This window comes from Pan paniscus, chromosome 6, assembly GCF_029289425.2.
Source record: "Pan paniscus chromosome 6, NHGRI_mPanPan1-v2.0_pri, whole genome shotgun sequence".
Taxonomy (NCBI): Eukaryota; Metazoa; Chordata; class Mammalia; order Primates; family Hominidae; genus Pan; species Pan paniscus.
In genome coordinates this window covers 60,953,700-60,970,596 of record NC_073255.2, presented here as the reverse complement: position 1 = coordinate 60,970,596, position 16,897 = coordinate 60,953,700, and the positions used below count along the sequence as shown (strand labels likewise).

At 45.6% G+C, this 16,897-nt stretch overlaps 2 protein-coding genes across 3 annotated transcripts; both read left to right on the top strand.

Annotated features, from left to right (window-relative positions):
- Positions 1–2,021: 2,021 nt before the first annotated feature.
- Positions 2,022–3,755, top strand: NUPR2 (nuclear protein 2, transcriptional regulator). The gene is made up of 2 exons (XM_003811390.5): positions 2,022–2,459; positions 3,539–3,755. The coding sequence occupies exon 1, from the start codon at positions 2,160–2,162 to the stop codon at positions 2,451–2,453; it is 294 nt and encodes a 97-aa protein (XP_003811438.1). The 5' UTR covers positions 2,022–2,159; the 3' UTR covers positions 2,454–2,459; positions 3,539–3,755.
- Positions 3,756–11,694: 7,939 nt separating this feature from the next.
- On the top strand, positions 11,695–16,864 carry CHCHD2 (coiled-coil-helix-coiled-coil-helix domain containing 2). 2 transcript variants are annotated; one of them, XM_003811393.5, is made up of 4 exons: positions 11,695–12,077; positions 13,964–14,213; positions 15,428–15,572; positions 16,576–16,864. In XM_003811393.5, the coding sequence occupies exons 1-4, from the start codon at positions 12,028–12,030 to the stop codon at positions 16,584–16,586; spliced, it is 456 nt and encodes a 151-aa protein (XP_003811441.1). In that variant the 5' UTR covers positions 11,695–12,027; the 3' UTR covers positions 16,587–16,864. The 2 variants fall into 2 exon arrangements, with proteins under 2 accessions (XP_003811441.1, XP_063461815.1); XM_063605745.1 differs by lacking the exon at positions 11,695–12,077 and adding an exon at positions 12,083–12,203.
- Positions 16,865–16,897: the final 33 nt, after the last annotated feature.

Below are 16,897 nucleotides of genomic sequence, written 5' to 3'. Positions count from 1 at the left end.
TAAGAGGTGGAGGTTGCAGTAAGCCGAGATCATGCCACTGCACTCCAGCCTGGGCAACAACAGCAAGACTCCATCTCAAAAAAAAAAAAAAAAAAAAAAAAAACAGACTCCATCTCAAACAAAAACAAAACACAACACAAATGTGGTATGGCAATGAAAATAATTGCTGTGTTAAAGACAGTTTCATAGAAAATAAAAGACCACTCAAATACAATAAGCTGTCTTTTTAGATGGGTATAATTATTATTCTTATTTAACAGCTAAAGAAACAGGCTCAGAGAATGTTATTTGATTGGACTGTGTTGCATCTCTGGACAGTGCAGCTGAGATCAGACTTCATGTGTAACTCCACTAGCCTACCAGGGTGCCTCTCATAAAGGTAAAAAATGTAAATCTGGCCTAATCTACAAAGTTGCCAGGGCAGCACTGGGTCAATTCTACATACAGTACTTCTATATTCATAAAGAGAAACATTAAGGGAAGGTGAAAATGCTTCTAGAAGGCGACTGGACACCAGCACCCTTGCTTACTACCTTTGGGCTCTTCTTTAAGGCCAACAGTGACCTGAAATTATTGACTGACTTTTCCAATCAACTGGAGAAAATGGTACCAAGGTCACCAACATCAGACAAATTCACTTAAGGACCTATCTATGTGCTTTGAAAGACAAAACTGCTTTTGTAAAGGATACAGTATTTCAGAAAAACAATCATATTAACAACTAATAACACTGTAAAATGCTGATGTGTTGAATGCTACTTTAGAAAAACAGGTTCAAATCTAGGAAAAAAATTTCCGACAGAAAACTATGTATCAATTATCTAGCTAGCTATCTAGAGACATGGTCTCATTCTATTGCTCAGGATGGAGAGCAGTGGGATGATCATAGCTCACTGCAGCCTTGAGTTGCTGGCCCCAAGTGATCCCCCTGCCTCAGCCTCCTAAGTAGCTGGGGCCACAGGTGGACACAGGTACACCTGGCTTTTTTTGTCTGTTTTGTAGAAACAAGGTTTCACTACATTGCCCAGGCTGGTCTCAAACTCTGGAGTCTCAATCTGTCGCCCAGGCTGGGATGCAGTGGTGCGACCTCGGCTCACTGCAACCTCCACCTCCCAGGTTCAAGCAATTCTCCCGTCTCAGCTTTCTGAGTAGCTGGGATTACAGGCATGTGCCACCACACACAGCTAATTTTTGCGTTTTTTGTAGAGACCAGGTTTCACCACATGGGCCAGGATGGTCTCAAACTCCTGACCTCAGATGATCCACCCGCCTTGGCCTCCCAAGGTGAGGCGGAGTCACCACACTTTCTTATGTTATTAAATAGCCTAACCCAGGAAGGGTGTGGTGGCTTACAGCTGTAATCCCAACAACTCTAAAGGCCAAGGTGAGAAGATCACTTGAACCCAGGACGAAACCGGCCTGGGCAACATAGCGAGACCCCCATCTCTACAAAAAATACAAAAATTAGGCCAGGGGTGCACCGCGCCCGGCTAATTTTTGTATCTTTTGTAGGGACGGGGTTTCGTCATGTTGCCCAAGCCATCCATCCTCCCGCCTCGGCCTCCCAAAATGCTGGGATTACAGGGCCCAGTCAGCCTCATGTTTTCTTTAAGCAGTCCCTCCCTATTGCACACTTGGATAGTTTTCTTTTTTATTTTTTTAGACAGAGTTTACCTCAGTCTCGCAGGCTGGGGTGATGTAGTGGGAACATAGCTCATTGGAGCCATGAACCTTGGAGTTCAAGTAGCTGGGAAGCTGAGGTGGGACTTCAGAGATGGGGTCGCGCCATGTTGCCCAGGCTGCTCTTGACTGCCTGGCCTGAAGGGATCCTCCCACCTCCGCCGCGCCTGAACATAGTTTCCTATTTTTGACCAACATAAACACTGTGCTGAGTTGGAGTTTGTCAGCTACCCTTCTCCAGCAACAACAGGACCTGGCGGGGAGGTCCCGGTTACCAGGCTGCACTCCAAGGAGAAGACAGCCCTGCTCCAGGCACTGTACCGCCACTGTGACGTCGTCGAAGGTCCGCCTCTGTGGCGTCGCCGAAGGCACCCCCACCTTCACGCGGAGCCCATCGGAACTCGAGGCGGGGCTGCTGGGTCTTCCAGGAGCGCCCAGACGCGGGCAGGTGGCCGCCGGTGGCCACAGGCCTGGGCAGGATGGAAGCGGCCGCAGAGCGGGCGCTTCCACGTCTGCAGGGTCTGGCCCGGCCGCCGCCACCCATAAGCTACGAGGAGGAGCTTTACGACTGCCTGGACTACTACTACCTGCGCGACTTCCCGGCCTGCGGGGCCGGGCGCAGCAAGGGCCGGACTCGGCGCGAGCAGGCGCTGCGCACCAACTGGGCTGCACCTGGCGGGCACGAGCGCAAGGTCGCGCAGAAGCTCCTCAATGGCCAGCGCAAGCGCCGCCAGCGCCAGCTGCAACCCAGGCTGCGCACTCGCCTCACCTGAGCCTGGGTACGTGCGCCCAACACCTCCCCCAACCAGTGCCCCGGGGACCCTAGGAGCGTCCCCCCACCGCGTGGCGCTGCTCGCCCTGGGCAGAGTCGGCTGCCTCTGAGGGAACCGTACTAGGCAACCGCACCCGCCAGCTTGGCCTCTTACGGCCATAGCAATAGCATTAAAGCCTGTGGAACTTCATAGGTGGGTAGAAGGGGCTAGGAAACGAAGAAAACATCTTTTTAAAAATATAAGCGATTGATGCCTGGGTGCAGTGGCTCACGCCTGTAATCCCGGCACTTTGGGAGGCCGAGGCGGGCGGATCACAAGGTCAGGAGATCGAAACCATCCTGGCCAACATGGTGAAACCCCGTCTCTACTAAAATATATATATATATATTTAAAAAAATTAGCCAGGCACTGTGGTGCGCGCCTGTAGTCCCAGCTACTTGGGAGGCTGAAGCAGGGGAATGGCTTGAACCCGGGAGGTGGAGGTTGCAGTTAGCCGAGATCGTGCCACTGCACTCCAGCCTGGCGACAGAGCGAGACTCCGTCACACACACACACACACACACAAATATATATATATATATATATATGCGCTCGAGCCCGGGAGGTTGAGGTTACAGTGAGCCGAGCCGAGATTGCGCCACTGCTCTCCAGCCTGGGTGACAGAGGGAGACCCTGTCTCTAAAAAAAATAGATGCAGGTAAGAGCTTTTCGTCCGGCGCTCATGCTCAGACTGAAGAAAGTAATTGGGCTGGGCCCGGTGGCTCAGACCTGTAATTCCAGCACTTTGGGAGGCCCAGGCAGACGTATCACTTTAGCTCAGGAGTTCCAGACTAGCCTGGTCAACGTGGTGAAACCACGTCGCTACAAAAATACAAAAAATAAGCTGGGCGTGGTGGCGCGTGCTTGTAGTCCCCGCTACTTGCGTGGCTGAGGCGGCAGGATCGCTTGAATCCAGGAGGTCTAGGCTGCAGTGAGCCATGATCGCCCCACTTCACTCCAGCCTAGGCGACAGAGTGAGACCCTGTGTCAAAAAAAGAAAAACAAAAAAAGTAACTGACCTGCGTTTTTGTCTGTATTTCCTACAGGATACTGAAGGACCTGTTCGAAGTATTTACTGTAACTCCAACTGTAACTTGGTTCTGAGGAGGAGAGAATCCATGTTTGGTCAACAGAACTTTTCGCTGTCACTTAAGTTTACTGCTTCGATATCTTTTCCTTACTAATTGATTGTTAATTAAGTAGTGCCCAAGTGGATTAGCCTTTTTAGAGTTTATTAATTAAAAGAGAGCAGCAAGAATGGCATTTTAACTCTCCCGGGTTTTTTTTCAGTTACTATGGTAACTCTTTTCAAGTCCACAAATGATTTGTTCTTATCTGTAAAGAAAAGGTCACAAAGATAAGCGGAGAGAGACCAAAGATAGGAATATGTGTAAGATTTCTACCTAAATGTCGGCCGGGCACTGTAGCTCACTCCTGTAATCCCAGCACTTTGGGAGGCCAAGGCGGGCAGATCACCTGAGGTCAGGAGTTTGAGACCAACTTGGCAAACATGGCAAAACCCCATCTCTACTAAAAATACAAAAATTAGCCGGACATGATGGTGGGTGCCTGTATCCCAGCTACTCGGGAGCCTGAGTCAGGAGAATTGCTTGAACCTTGGAGGCCAAGGTTGCAGTGAGCCGAGATCATGCCACTGTGCTACAGCCTGGGCGACAGAGCAAGACTACATCTCAAAAAAAAAAAAAAAAAAGGATTTCTACCTAAATGTGATAGACTACTCTGAAGGTTAATATTTGCATATTATAATGTATATTGCACAGCGTGCCAACCTCAAATAATCGAAAGGGTCAGAATCTAAAGGGAGTTTATTCATGCATAGAGTTTTAGGAGGGCCACCTGGGAACCACAGATACCAAAGAGTGGAAGTCAGTGTTCCAAGGCTTGGAAGTTTGGGATCACTTACACAGACAAAGTTTAGAGAAGCTTAGCAGAATTAAAGCACCTCTCCGTTTAGTCCAGGTGGTCTTTCTTTCACTCTGTCACCCAGGCTGGAGTGCAGGGGCACAATTGCAGCTCACTACAGCCTCAACCTCTCAGGCTCAAGCTATCCTCCCACCTTAGCATCCCTAGTAGCTGGGACTACAGGCACACACCAACACACCCAACTAATTTTTGTATTTTTTGTAGAGACAGGGTTTTGCCACATTGCCCAGGTGGTCTCAAACTGCTGGGCTTAAGCAATCCACTCACCTCGGTCTCTCAAAGTACTAGGATTACAGGCATGAGTGACTGTGCCCAGATGAGGTGGTCTTTTTTCCGGGAAAGGTGTGTTTAACCTTCCACACTGAAGATGTAAGTCATAGAGTCTTCTGTGCCATCTGGTGTGAGTTAGGTACAGAACAATAAAGGAGGCAGTTAATCTCTTAACAAAGATGAGTGATTGGAAGGAGAGGAGGTCTAGTCTCTGGTCTCTCATAATGAGTCATTTACAGAATGAAAATAATAAGGAAAGAATAAATTATAATTTAAGAACCAGAAGTTACGAACATGCTATGTGGCTCAATCAGGGTGTAACTTCCCCCTTGGTGTGATAAATTTATATGGGGTCCTGAAACTTTTTTTTATAGTTGGTAGGTTCTCCACACTATTGATCCTACAACAATTTTTCGAGGTAGATTCTGCTATCCACATTTTTTTTTTTTTTTGAGACAGTGTCTTGCTCTGTCGTCCAAGCTGGAGTACAGTGGCATGATCTCAGCTCACTGCAACCTCTGCTTCCTGGGTTCAAGCAATTCTCCAGACTCAGCCTCCCAACTAGCTGGGATTAAAAGTGCCCACAACCATGCCTGGCTAATTTTTGTATTTTTCATAAAGACCAGGTTTCACCTTGTTGGCCAGGCTGGTCTCGAACACCTGACCTCAGATGATCTACCCGCCTCAGCCTCCCAAAGTGCTGGGATTACAGGCATGAGCCACTGCGCCCAGCCCACATTTTAGAAAAGGGATTCTAAGGCACAGAGAGTTCAAGTACCTTTCCAAAGATGACACAGCTAATTAGATAGCAGACCAGGTGGCCTGACCCCAGGACTTTTGCCTTTGGCCTCTATACTACCTTGTTGAGCACAGCAGTAAATATTTCATATGTAGTTGTATCCAGAATTTTCCTGTTGGTTGTGGTAAACCATGTTTTGTTCTTTTGAGACAGGGGCAAGCTCTGTTGCCCAGGCTTCTGGTGTGCAGTGGCACAAACACCAGCCTCAACCTCTTGGGCCCAGACAATCCATTTCAGCTTCCCAAAGCGCTGGGATTACAGGAATGAGCCATCATGCCCGGCCTCACACTATATTTTAATGCTTTTTTTGAAAATGGAAACTTTTACAGGCAATTCACTTCCTTCAAACTAATGATAAGGAAATGATGCTGTTCTGTTTTGTTTTGTTTTTACATGTTTTTTGTTTGTTTGTTTGTTTCTTTTTTGAGACAGGGTCTTGCTCTGTTGCCCAGGCTGGAGTGTGGTGGTGCAATCATGGCTCACTTCAGCCTTGACCTCCCAGGCTCAAGCAATCCTTCCCCCTCAGCTTGCCAAGTAGCTGGGACTGCAAGTGCATGCTACCACACTTGGCTAATTTTTGTATTTTTTGTAGAGACAGGTTTTCACCATGTTGCTGAGGCTGGTCTCAAACTCCTGGGCTCAGCTATCCTCTACCCTCGGCCTCCCAAAGTGATGGGATTACAGGCGTGAGCCACTGTGCCTGGCTGATGCTGTTCTTTTCAAATGCATTTGTTGGTTTTTTATGGTTTTTTTTTTGTTTGTTTGTTTTTTTGAGATGGGGTCTCTGTCTCCCAGGCTGGAGTGCAGTGGTGCAATCTCTGCTCACAGCAGGCTGGTCTCAAACTCCTGACGTCAGATGTTCTTCCCACCTCAATATCCCAAAGTGCTGAGATGACAGGTGTGATCAACTGCACCTGGTGATTTTGCTCATTTAGCTAGTAGAACTTTTTAATTTAAAAAAAAAATGTTGTTGAGCTGGAGTGCAGTGGCGTGATCTCGGCTCACTGCAACCTCTGCCTACCGGGTTCAAGTGATTATCCTGCCTCAGCCTCTCAAGTAGCTGGGACTACAGGTGCATGCCACCACACCCAGGTAATTTTTGTATTTTTAGCAGAGATGGGGTTTCACTATGTTGGCAAGGATAGTCTCGATCTCTTGACCTTGTGATCCGCCCGCCTTGGCCTCCCAAAGTGCTGGGATTACAGGCATGAGCCACCACCCCTGGCCAAAAAAAATTTTCTTTTGAGACAGAGTCTCACTGTCCCACAGGCTAGAGTACCGTTGCACAGTCACAGCTCACTGCAGCCTCAACTTCCTGGACTCAAGTGATTCTCCCACCATAGTCTCCCAAGTATCTGAGACCACAGGTACACACCACCACACCCGGCTAATTTTTTTTGTATTTTGTAGAGCAGGGGTTTTGCCATGTTGCCCAGACTGGTCTCAAACTCCTGGGCTCAAGCGATCTTCCAGACTCAGCCTCCCAAAGTGCTGGGTTTACAGGCATGAGCCACTACACCTGGCCTTTTTAATTAAATTTAAATTGTAAATGTGGTCACTGTAGGAAATATGTGTATTACTTATCTACTGCTATGTAACAAATTACTCCAAACCTAGTGGCTTAAAATAAATACTTAGGGCCGGGCACAGTGGCTCATGCCTGTAATCCCAACACTTTGGGAGGCCGAGGTGGGCAGATCACAAGTCCAGAAGTTCAAGACCAGCCTGGGCGACATCATGAGACTCCATCTCTACAGAAAATGCAAAAATTAGCCAAGCATGGTGGTGCGCACCTGTGGTCCCAGCTACTCAGGAGGCTGACGCAGGAGAATCACTTGAGCCCCGGGGGGCAGAGGTTGTAGTAAGCCAAGATCACACCACTGCACTCCAGCCTGGGTGACAGAGTGAGAGACTGTCTCAAAAATAAATAAATATAAAAAAAACTTAGATCTCCATTTCTGTGGGTCAGGAATTCAGGAGTGACATAGCTGGGTCATTTGGGCTCAGGGTGTCTCATGACATTGCAGTCAAGCTGTCGACTGAGACTGCAGTCACCTAAAGCCTGTTTCCAAGGTGGCTCACTTAAGGTGACTGCTGACCTGAGGCCTCACTTCCTGTCACATGAGCCTCTCTACAGGCTGCTTAAGTGTCATGGTGTGACAGCTGGCTTTCCCAAGTCAGTAATCAAAGAGTGAACAAGGAGGAAGCCACAGTACCTTTTATGATGTAGTTTTCAAAGTTGCAAACCATCACTTTTGCTTTTTCCTATCTGTCAGAAGGGAATCAGGTAACCCAGCCCCCACTCAAGGGGATAGGGACTGGGCTCCATCTTTTGAAGAGAATATCAAAGAATTTGTGGACATATTTTAAACTACCATGCTATGTTTAATTATGGCAAGTATGGTCACTGTAGAAAAACTGGAAAATAGGGACAAGCAAAAAAAAAAAGTCACTTATAATTCCATGACTCAATGGATATGACATTACTAGTTGGGTATATATAATTCCAATATTCAAAATATATATTTACTTTCTCAAACTATAAACACACTGTGTACTATTGTGTAATCTTCTCTTTCACACAATGTATTGTATGTATTGTAAAAATACCTTTCATGTCAAATATTCTTTCCTAACTTTTTTTTTTCTTGAGACGGAGTTTCCTTCTTGTCGCCCAGGCTGGAGTGCAGTGGTGCAATCTCTACTCACTGCAACCTCCGCCTCCCGGGTTCAAGCAATTCTCCTGTCTCAGCCTCCCAAGTAGCTGGGATTACAAGCATGAGCCACCCACACCCAGATAATTTTTTGTATTTTTAGTAGAGACGGGGTTTCACCATGTTGGCCAGGCTAGTCTCAAACCCCTGACCTCAAGTGATCCACCCACCTCAGCTCCCCAAAGTGCTGGGATTACAGGTTTGATCCACCATGCCCAGCCCCTCATAATATTTTTTAATGGCTGCATACATTTCATCATATGTATGTATCATAACTTATTTAACAAATTCTATTATAGAACACTTAGGTTGTTTACAAGTTTTTCCTGTTTTACACATTCTGTTAAATAAACATCCCTACGACACATTTATCTGTACAATCTTGACTGTTTCTTAAATTCCGAGAAGTAAAATTTCTGGAATACAGTTTGCATAATTTTAAAACTTCAAACACCTGTTACCTAATTTGAGCAGAATGTTTACTACAATATTCAAGAGTCCATTCAGCCAATGTCATATCTATGATAAAACCTGCAAAAGTTCGGATATTAATAACTGTAAGTAAATTTGTTGAGAGTGACTGAAATCACTATGGGATGAGAAGTTGCTATAGAAATTTTACTAAAGAGTGAACTAGCCAGGCACAGTGGCTCACACTTGTAATTCTAGCACTTTGGGAGGCCGAGGCGGGTGGATCACTTGAGGTCAGGAGTTTGAGACCAGCCTAACCAACATGGTGAAACCCCATCTCTACTAAAAATACAAAATTAGTCAGGTATGGTGGTGCACACCTGTAATCCCAGCTACTTGCGAGGCTGAGGCAGGAGAATTGCTTCAACCTGTGAGGCGGAGGTTGCAGCGAGCCAAGATTGCGCCTGGGCAACAAGAGCGAAACTCTGTCTCAAAAAAACAGTGAACTTCACACATCTGTCCCAGCAAACTATAAATGGTATATAGCAGAATTCTGGTATTTTCCATTCTGAGTTTTTTGTTCTTTGTTTTAATTAACTTTTTCTTAATTTGTTTTTTGGATAGAATACATTAACTGCTTCAAAATCCAAAAGCTACTGACTGCCCCCACCCCAACCCAGTCCCACTGCCTGAAGGCAACCAGTGTTATCAAATTCAGATATTTTATGCATATCCAATATGGTCTTTTCTGTTTTACACAAATAATAGCACACTGTACTCAATTCTACCCCTTCCATTTTTTATCACTTGTAGTTTATTTTGGAAATCATTTCACATCAATATGCAGAGAAGATTCCTCATTCTTTTTTTATAGTTGCATATTATGTGAATGTGTCTTTTTTTTTTTTTTTTTTTTGAGACGGAGTCTTGCTGTGTTGCCCAGGCTGGAATGCAGTGGTGCAATCTTGGCTCACTGCAACCTCCGCCTCCTGGGAGCACGCCATTCTCCTGCCTCAGCCTCCCGAGTAGCTGGGACTACAGGCACGTGCCACCTCGCCCGGCTAATTTTTGTATTTTTACTAGAGACAGGGTTTCACCATGTTAGCCAGGATGGTCTCGATCTGCTGACCTTGTGATCCGCCCACCTCGGCCTCCCAAAGTGCTGGGATTACAGGCGTGAGCCACCGCGCCCAGCCTGCCATTATTTTTTTAACCAATATTCTATTGGCAGGAATTTAGGTTTTCTCCAATCCCTTACCAACACAAAATAACTTTGTGTGAACATCTAATAGTCTTTCAATTTAGGAATGAATGACTTAGCCACGTTTGAGTAAAATGGTGCCTGTTCTGATCTGGATTCCTTTCTGTCTTGAACTGTCCAAAGTTCTCCTCACTCTAAACCCTTCTTGTGCCAGAATGTATCCTTTATAAGACTGCTTTTCTTCATCTCTGCTTTTGAATTATCTAAAAGCAAGTAAAAAGTCTTATTATTTGTAAAGCATTCATTCTTTTAAGAAGTTATGTAAAAATAAAGCTTTGTTTTTTACAAAAGATTTTTGTATAATTCACCCTTTTTATTGTTTGAAATCTTTTTATTTCATTACTTTTGGGGGAACAGGTGGTGTTTGGTTACATGGAAAAGTTCTTTAGTGGTGATTTCTGAGGTTTTGATGCACCCATCACCCGAGCAGTGTACACCGTACTCAACAGTGTAGTCTTTTATCCCTTACCCCCCTAGCACATCCCTCCAAATCCCCAGAGCCCATTAATATCATTCTTTTGCCTTTGCATCCTCATAGCTTAGCTCCCACATTATTCACCCTTTAGTTCCAAGTACATTCTGCTGTTGCTGGGACACAGGAAGGCTGTTTTAAACTCTACTTCCTCTGATGGAAGGGAGAAATTTCTGATTGACATCAAGCAGAAATGGTTCCATGTCTGCTTCCTCTCGTCAATAAACCTCACTCCAACCGCAAGGGACTTTCCCATGAGCCCCTTATGAAATGCCACTAGCCAAATTTCCCCTTATCTTAGCGATGTTTAATGTAACTGTTGAAAGCATTTCAGGCTGGGCCTGGTGGCTTATGCCTGTAATCCCAGCACTTGCAGGCCGAGGTAGATGGATCACCTGAGGTCAAGAGCTCAAGACCAGCCTGACCAACATGGCGAAACCCTGTTTCTACTAAAATAAAAAATTAGCCAGGCGGGTTGACGTGCGCCTGTAATCCCAACTACTCGGAAGGCTGAGGCAGGAGAATCGCTTGAATCCGGGAGGCGGAGGCTGCAGTGAGCTGAGAACGCGCCACTGCACTCCAGCCTGGGCGACAGAGCCAGACTCCGTCTCAAAAAAAAAGAAAAAGAAAAAAGAAAGCATTTCACACCAAGTATCACTAAAGCACAGATCCTTGGGGCCTTTGCAATTGCTGTTCTCTCTTCCTGTAATGTTCTTATCTTCATAAACACATAGCTTGCTTCCCCACCTCTTCAAGGGCTCCGTTCAAATGACCCCCCCCCCCCGCCTAACCTCTAATTTCCAGTCTCCTTCCTCTCTTTTCATGTCACCACCATCTGATTTACGCAGGCGTTTGTGTCTCCCCTCCTTGAAACTTAACTTCGTGAAGGTAGAATCTTATCTGATTTGGTGCAGTATCTCCAGAACCCAGCTAGACAGTAAATTTTTGTTGAATTTACCAGTGTATGGTTACTGTCCCAATTCTGGACACAAATTCTATAATACATATGAAAAGGAGCTGAAAATATATAGTAATACATAAATGTAAAACATTATTGCTGCCTGAATTTAACTTTTGCTGACTGGATCCACAGACAAGAAAGAGAAATACCAAATACAACTAATTCAACTCTGTTTATTTTTGACGAAACCGATTTCTTTCATTCAGTTCATACTACGCGTCCACACTGTGCCTCCAAAAATATTTGCCCTTATAACTGAATGCTCAGAAAGGCTAAGAAATCTGCCCAAGGTCCCCTGGCAATCCAGCCAGAGATGTGAGTCACTCTTAAGGTTGGATTTAATACAGATGTTTGAAGGACGGAGCGACAGTCCAGCTGCCCTAGGGAAGCAAAATGCTAAGTGCTCTGATGCGAGGACCAGAGGACAAGTTTCGCGGATGAACCACAGGAACTTCCGGGTTTTAAAGATCCTGGCGCCAAGTTCAGGGCGTTGACCGCGAAGGACGAGGCGTCCCCGTGACGTCCTGCTCTTCCAATGACCTTCAGGCCTGCGGAGACGTCGGAGAACGGAAGTTCTCTGCCTGTGTGCTGGTTGGTTGCGCGTTGAGGCCAGCCCCGCCTCCCGTCTTCCGGTCTCCTCAGAAGTCGCTTAGATTTTCAGTGGTTGTCACACGTCCGGAGGCCTAGCCGTCGCGTATCTAGGATGCCGCGTGGAAGCCGAAGCCGCACCTCCCGCATGGCCCCTCCGGCCAGGTGAGACCATCGCAGGGTTTGAGACCAAAGCGCGGCCGTCCGGACTTTACTGGGGCAATGACGCAGAGGGAGGCCGCGGGCGGGGGCGAACCAAGGTCGGCTGCGGCGTGGGCTCGCCTCTGCCAGGTCGGGGGAGATTGAACGTAAAGCCTATGTTAGGGGAGTGTGGGGAGGGAATTCACTTACGGAAAAAGCTTCCTATCCAAACAACGGGAAAGGCATAACGTTATGGCCAGGTGGTAGGAAGGCATAAATTTTGACCTAGCTTGATTTCGGGGAAAAGAGCACCCAAGGAAATAATCCGGAAATGGTCAGAGGGAGCGTGATACATATGAAGATTTTTAAATACGTGCAGGACATAATTAGTCTTTTGTTATTTGAGAAGGGGTCTCGAAATTGTTGAAAGCATCTGAACGTTGAACAGATGAGGAATAGTTGAAGTTGCTTTTGGTGTAATAGTTCAGACGAGTCACTTTGGCCAGTCTTGTTTTGTAATGTGTAAAATGAAGGAATTGGACTAGATTATTTCCCCAGTTGACCATCTTTAGGTCTTAATTAGAATGTTTATTTATTTATATTTTGAGTCAGAGTCTAACTCAGGCTGTAGTGCAGTGACGTAATCATGGCTAACTGCAGCCTTGACTTCCTGGGCTCAAGCTATTCTACCACGTAAGCCTCCAGAGTAACTGGGACTACAGGCATGCGCCACCTGTGCACCACACCTGGCGACTTTATTCTATTTTATATTTTAGCAGAGACAGGGTCTCATTATGTGGCCCTGGCTGGTCTCAAAGTCCTGGCCTCAAATGATCCTTTCGCCTCCACTTCCCTAATCACTGGGATTACAGGCAAGAGCCACCACTCCGCAGCCTATGTTAATTATTTGATCCGTCAATAAAATGTAAACTCCATGAATGCAGAGATTTTTGTCTCTTGTTCACAGTTACATTACCAGCGCCTTGTAGTTACCTAATACTTGAATGAATGAATCCTGTAAGAATCTTTCTAACTTTTAGTAGTCTGTATTTCTTATGACGTGTTGGATATGTCTTTAAAGATACTGTGGGCTATGCGAATACATGGAAATGGTTGCAAAGAAGCAGAAAAAACTAGTATGTCCTAGGCTATTACTATTATAAGAAAAGATTAAAGTGGCCGGGCGTGGTGGCTCATGCCTGTAATCCCAACACTTTGGGAGGTCGAGGCGGGTGGATCACTTGAGGTCAGGAGTTCGAGACCAGCCTGGCCAACATGGTGAAACTCCGTCTCTACTAGAAATACAAAAATTAGCCAGGTGTGGTGGTGCGCGCCTGTAATCCCAGCTACTTGGGAAGCGGAGGCAGAAGAATCGGTTGAACCCAGGAGGCAGAGGTTGCAGTGAGATTGGATCGTGACACTGCACTCCAGTCTGGGCATCAGAGTGAGGCCCTGTCTCAAAAAAAAAAAAAAAATTAGGCCGTGCCGGTGGTTCACACCTGTAATCCCAGCACTTTGGGAGTCCGAGGCGGGTGGATCACCTGAGGTCAGGAGCTTGAGACCAGCCATGGTCACCATAGTGAAACCTCGTCTCTACTAAAAATACAAAAAATTAGCCGGAGGTGGTCGCGGGTGCCTGTAATCCCAGCTACTCGGAAGGCTGAGGCAAGAGAATCGCTTGAGTCTGGGAGGTGGAGGTTGCAATGAGCTGAGATTGCGCCATTGCACTCCAGCCTGGGCAACAAGAGCGAAGCTCCATCTCAAAAAAAAAAAATTGAAGAGAGAAAATGATGTAAATAATTTGAAATGAAAATCTTGAGGTCCATTTTAATATGTAAGTTATTTTAAGTTGACAATTTCCAAAACTGGTTGGAATTGGGAACTTGATGTTTTTTTCTTTTCTTTCACAGCCGGGCCCCTCAGATGAGAGCTGCACCCAGGCCAGCACCAGTCGCTCAGCCACCAGCAGCGGCACCCCCATCTGCAGTTGGCTCTTCTGCTGCTGCGCCCCGGCAGCCAGGTCTGATGGCCCAGATGGCAACCACTGCAGCTGGCGTGGCTGTGGGCTCTGCTGTGGGGCACACACTGGGTCACGCCATTACTGGGGGCTTCAGTGGAGGAAGTAATGCTGAGCCTGCGAGGCCTGACATCACTTACCAGGTGGGAATTTAGGCAGCATTTCCCTTCCATGGGTGGATTTTATGAGAAAAGCCAGACGTTTGTAAGTTCCTTAAGTGTAGGAATTGTCTTTGATTTTAGAACCCACTGTGCTGTTAATAGACAATGGGTTTTAAAGCCACATTTGGCCGTTGAGTTATTGCCTTAGGCCAGCACCAACAAGTACTGTACAAATTGTGTTTCTTCCCAAGGAGGAGACTTACAACAGTCCACTTGACTCACTGTAAAACAACCACTTTTCCCTTTGAATATTTCATCCCAGTGACACTTCCTACTAATCCTGTCTTGATCTTAGTTAACAAATCAAAAATCTCGCATAACTGTGTGTTCTTTTACGTGATGTTTGCCATTACCCATCTTTCTGATGTGTGTGGGCTTTCTAGTCTAATGAGCATAGGTGTGTATACTCTTGTATTTCCGGTGTGCTTGAAACTGCTCCATCCATTTTTCTATAATAGTACCATTTTTCCTCCCTGAAGCTTCAGTAAACCATTTAGTCTTGATAACAAGATAATAATTCCACTTTATTTGCATCTTTATTTAGGAATCTTTCTGGTTGTAATTGGAATTTTGTTAAAACTGTTGGCTTTCAGCTTTTAAATATTTTCACTTTTGGCTGGGCACGGAGGCTCATGCCTATAATCCCAGCACATTGGGAGGTTGAAGTGAGGGGATTGCTTGAACCCAGAAGTTTGAGACCAGGCTGGGCAACGTAGCGCAACCCTGTCTTTACTAAAAATATTTATTTAAATTCTTCTTTTTTGGAGGTAGAGTCTCGCTCTGTTATCCAGGCTCCACCGCCCAGGTTCAAGCGATTCTCCTGCCTCAGCCTCCCGAGTAGCTGGGATTACAGGTGCCTGCTACCACGCCCGGCTAATTTTTGTATTTTTAGTAGGGACGGGGTTTCACCATATTGGCCAGGCTGGTCTCAAATGCCTGACCTCAAGTGATTCACCCTTCTCGGCTTCCCAAAGTGTTGGAATTACAGGCGTGAGCCACCATGTTTGGCCTAAAATATTTTTTAAGTAAATGAAGATTTAAATGTTTTCACTTTCCATGTTAATAGATGGGAACTTTAATTAGCATCTGGTGCTAGTTCCATTTTCCATTAACCTCAAAGAGGATGGATACTCTTCATTGTCTAGGCATAAGTATGATTTTCTTTCTCAGCAATGTTGAATGTTTTGCCTTTGCAGGAGCCTCAGGGAACCCAGCCAGCACAGCAGCAGCAGCCTTGCCTCTATGAGATCAAACAGTTTCTGGAGTGTGCCCAGAACCAGGGTGACATCAAGCTCTGTGAGGGTTTCAATGAGGTGCTGAAACAGTGCCGACTTGCAAACGGTAGGTAATTTGTCCAATTTACATCTGCTTAATTCACAGTGGAATTCCTGGATCCTGTAGAACTTAGGGGAATCTGTGTTTAATAAATTAGAGAAGACTTTATTGAAATTTCTCTAGAATTAACTCCTAACAACTGGGCCAGAGGTTTCTAGTCATTTTTATGAGTAATTTTCTGAATTTTCTTCCTTTAGAAGGTATAGGCCAAGCACAGTGGCTCACGCTTGTAATCCCAGCACTTTGGGAGGCCAAGACGGGTGGATCACCTGATGTCAGGAGTTTGAGGCCAGCCTGGCCAACATGGCAAAACCCCATCTGTACTAAAAATACAAAAAATTAGCTGGGTGTGGTGGCAGGCACCTGTAATCCCAGCTACTCAGGAGGCTGAGGCAGGAGAATTGCTTGAACCCGGGAGGCGGAGGTTGCAGTGAGCCAAGATCCCGCCACTGCATTCCAGCCTGGGCAACAGTGGGAGACTCTGTCTCAAATTTAAAAGAAAAAAAAAAAAGAAGGTATAAATCAGTATGCCAGATCTTACTGTGATTACTGGATGTAAGTGACCTTCTAACCTTAAGGCTGCGAATATAAGATTAGATTCTGTTTTCACCAAAATCCAGGAATAGACAAAAAGACTGATACCTGGTATCTGTACCTCATTGAGTGAAAGGAGTCAATTAAGTTCCTCAGGGGAACTCCAAAGATTTAGGGTGTCTTGTTAGTTGTAGGATGCCTTCAGTAGCTTACAAGCAAAACCATAACCTTCCTGGAACCCAGCAGTCTGGAAGGCCAAGGTGGGAGGATTGCTTGAGTCCAGGAGTTCGAGACCAGCCTGGGCAACATAGCAAGACCTCATCTCTATTTTTTATCCAAAAAAAAAAAAAAAAACAAAACAAAAACAAAACCCATAGCCTTGGCCTTTTGTTGCTGCTTTCATAATTTGGAAGGCTTCTGTTTTATTGAGTATATGAAGCTAGCATTCTTCTAACTTAATATTTTCTGTTTGCAGGATTGGCCTAATGAAGAAGTTCAACCTGGAGAGATGGAAAATCAGCTCTCATAACTAAGTTAATTTAGTATAAAAATAGAATTGATAGTGAGGGTATAAAGTATAACCATCAGTTAAACCTCTCCTGTCATTCCTAGCTTCCTTGCTTCAGAATTGAAATGGAAGTGGGGGTGTCCCTACTCTGTAGAATCTGGGACTGGGCAAATGTTTGTGTGGCCTCCTTAAACTAGCTGTTATGTTATGATTTTATTCTTTGTGAGTTAATTAGAATAAAGTAATTTTCTTCTAAGGTATGGTTCATTTAGTCTATAGTCTCTGGTTA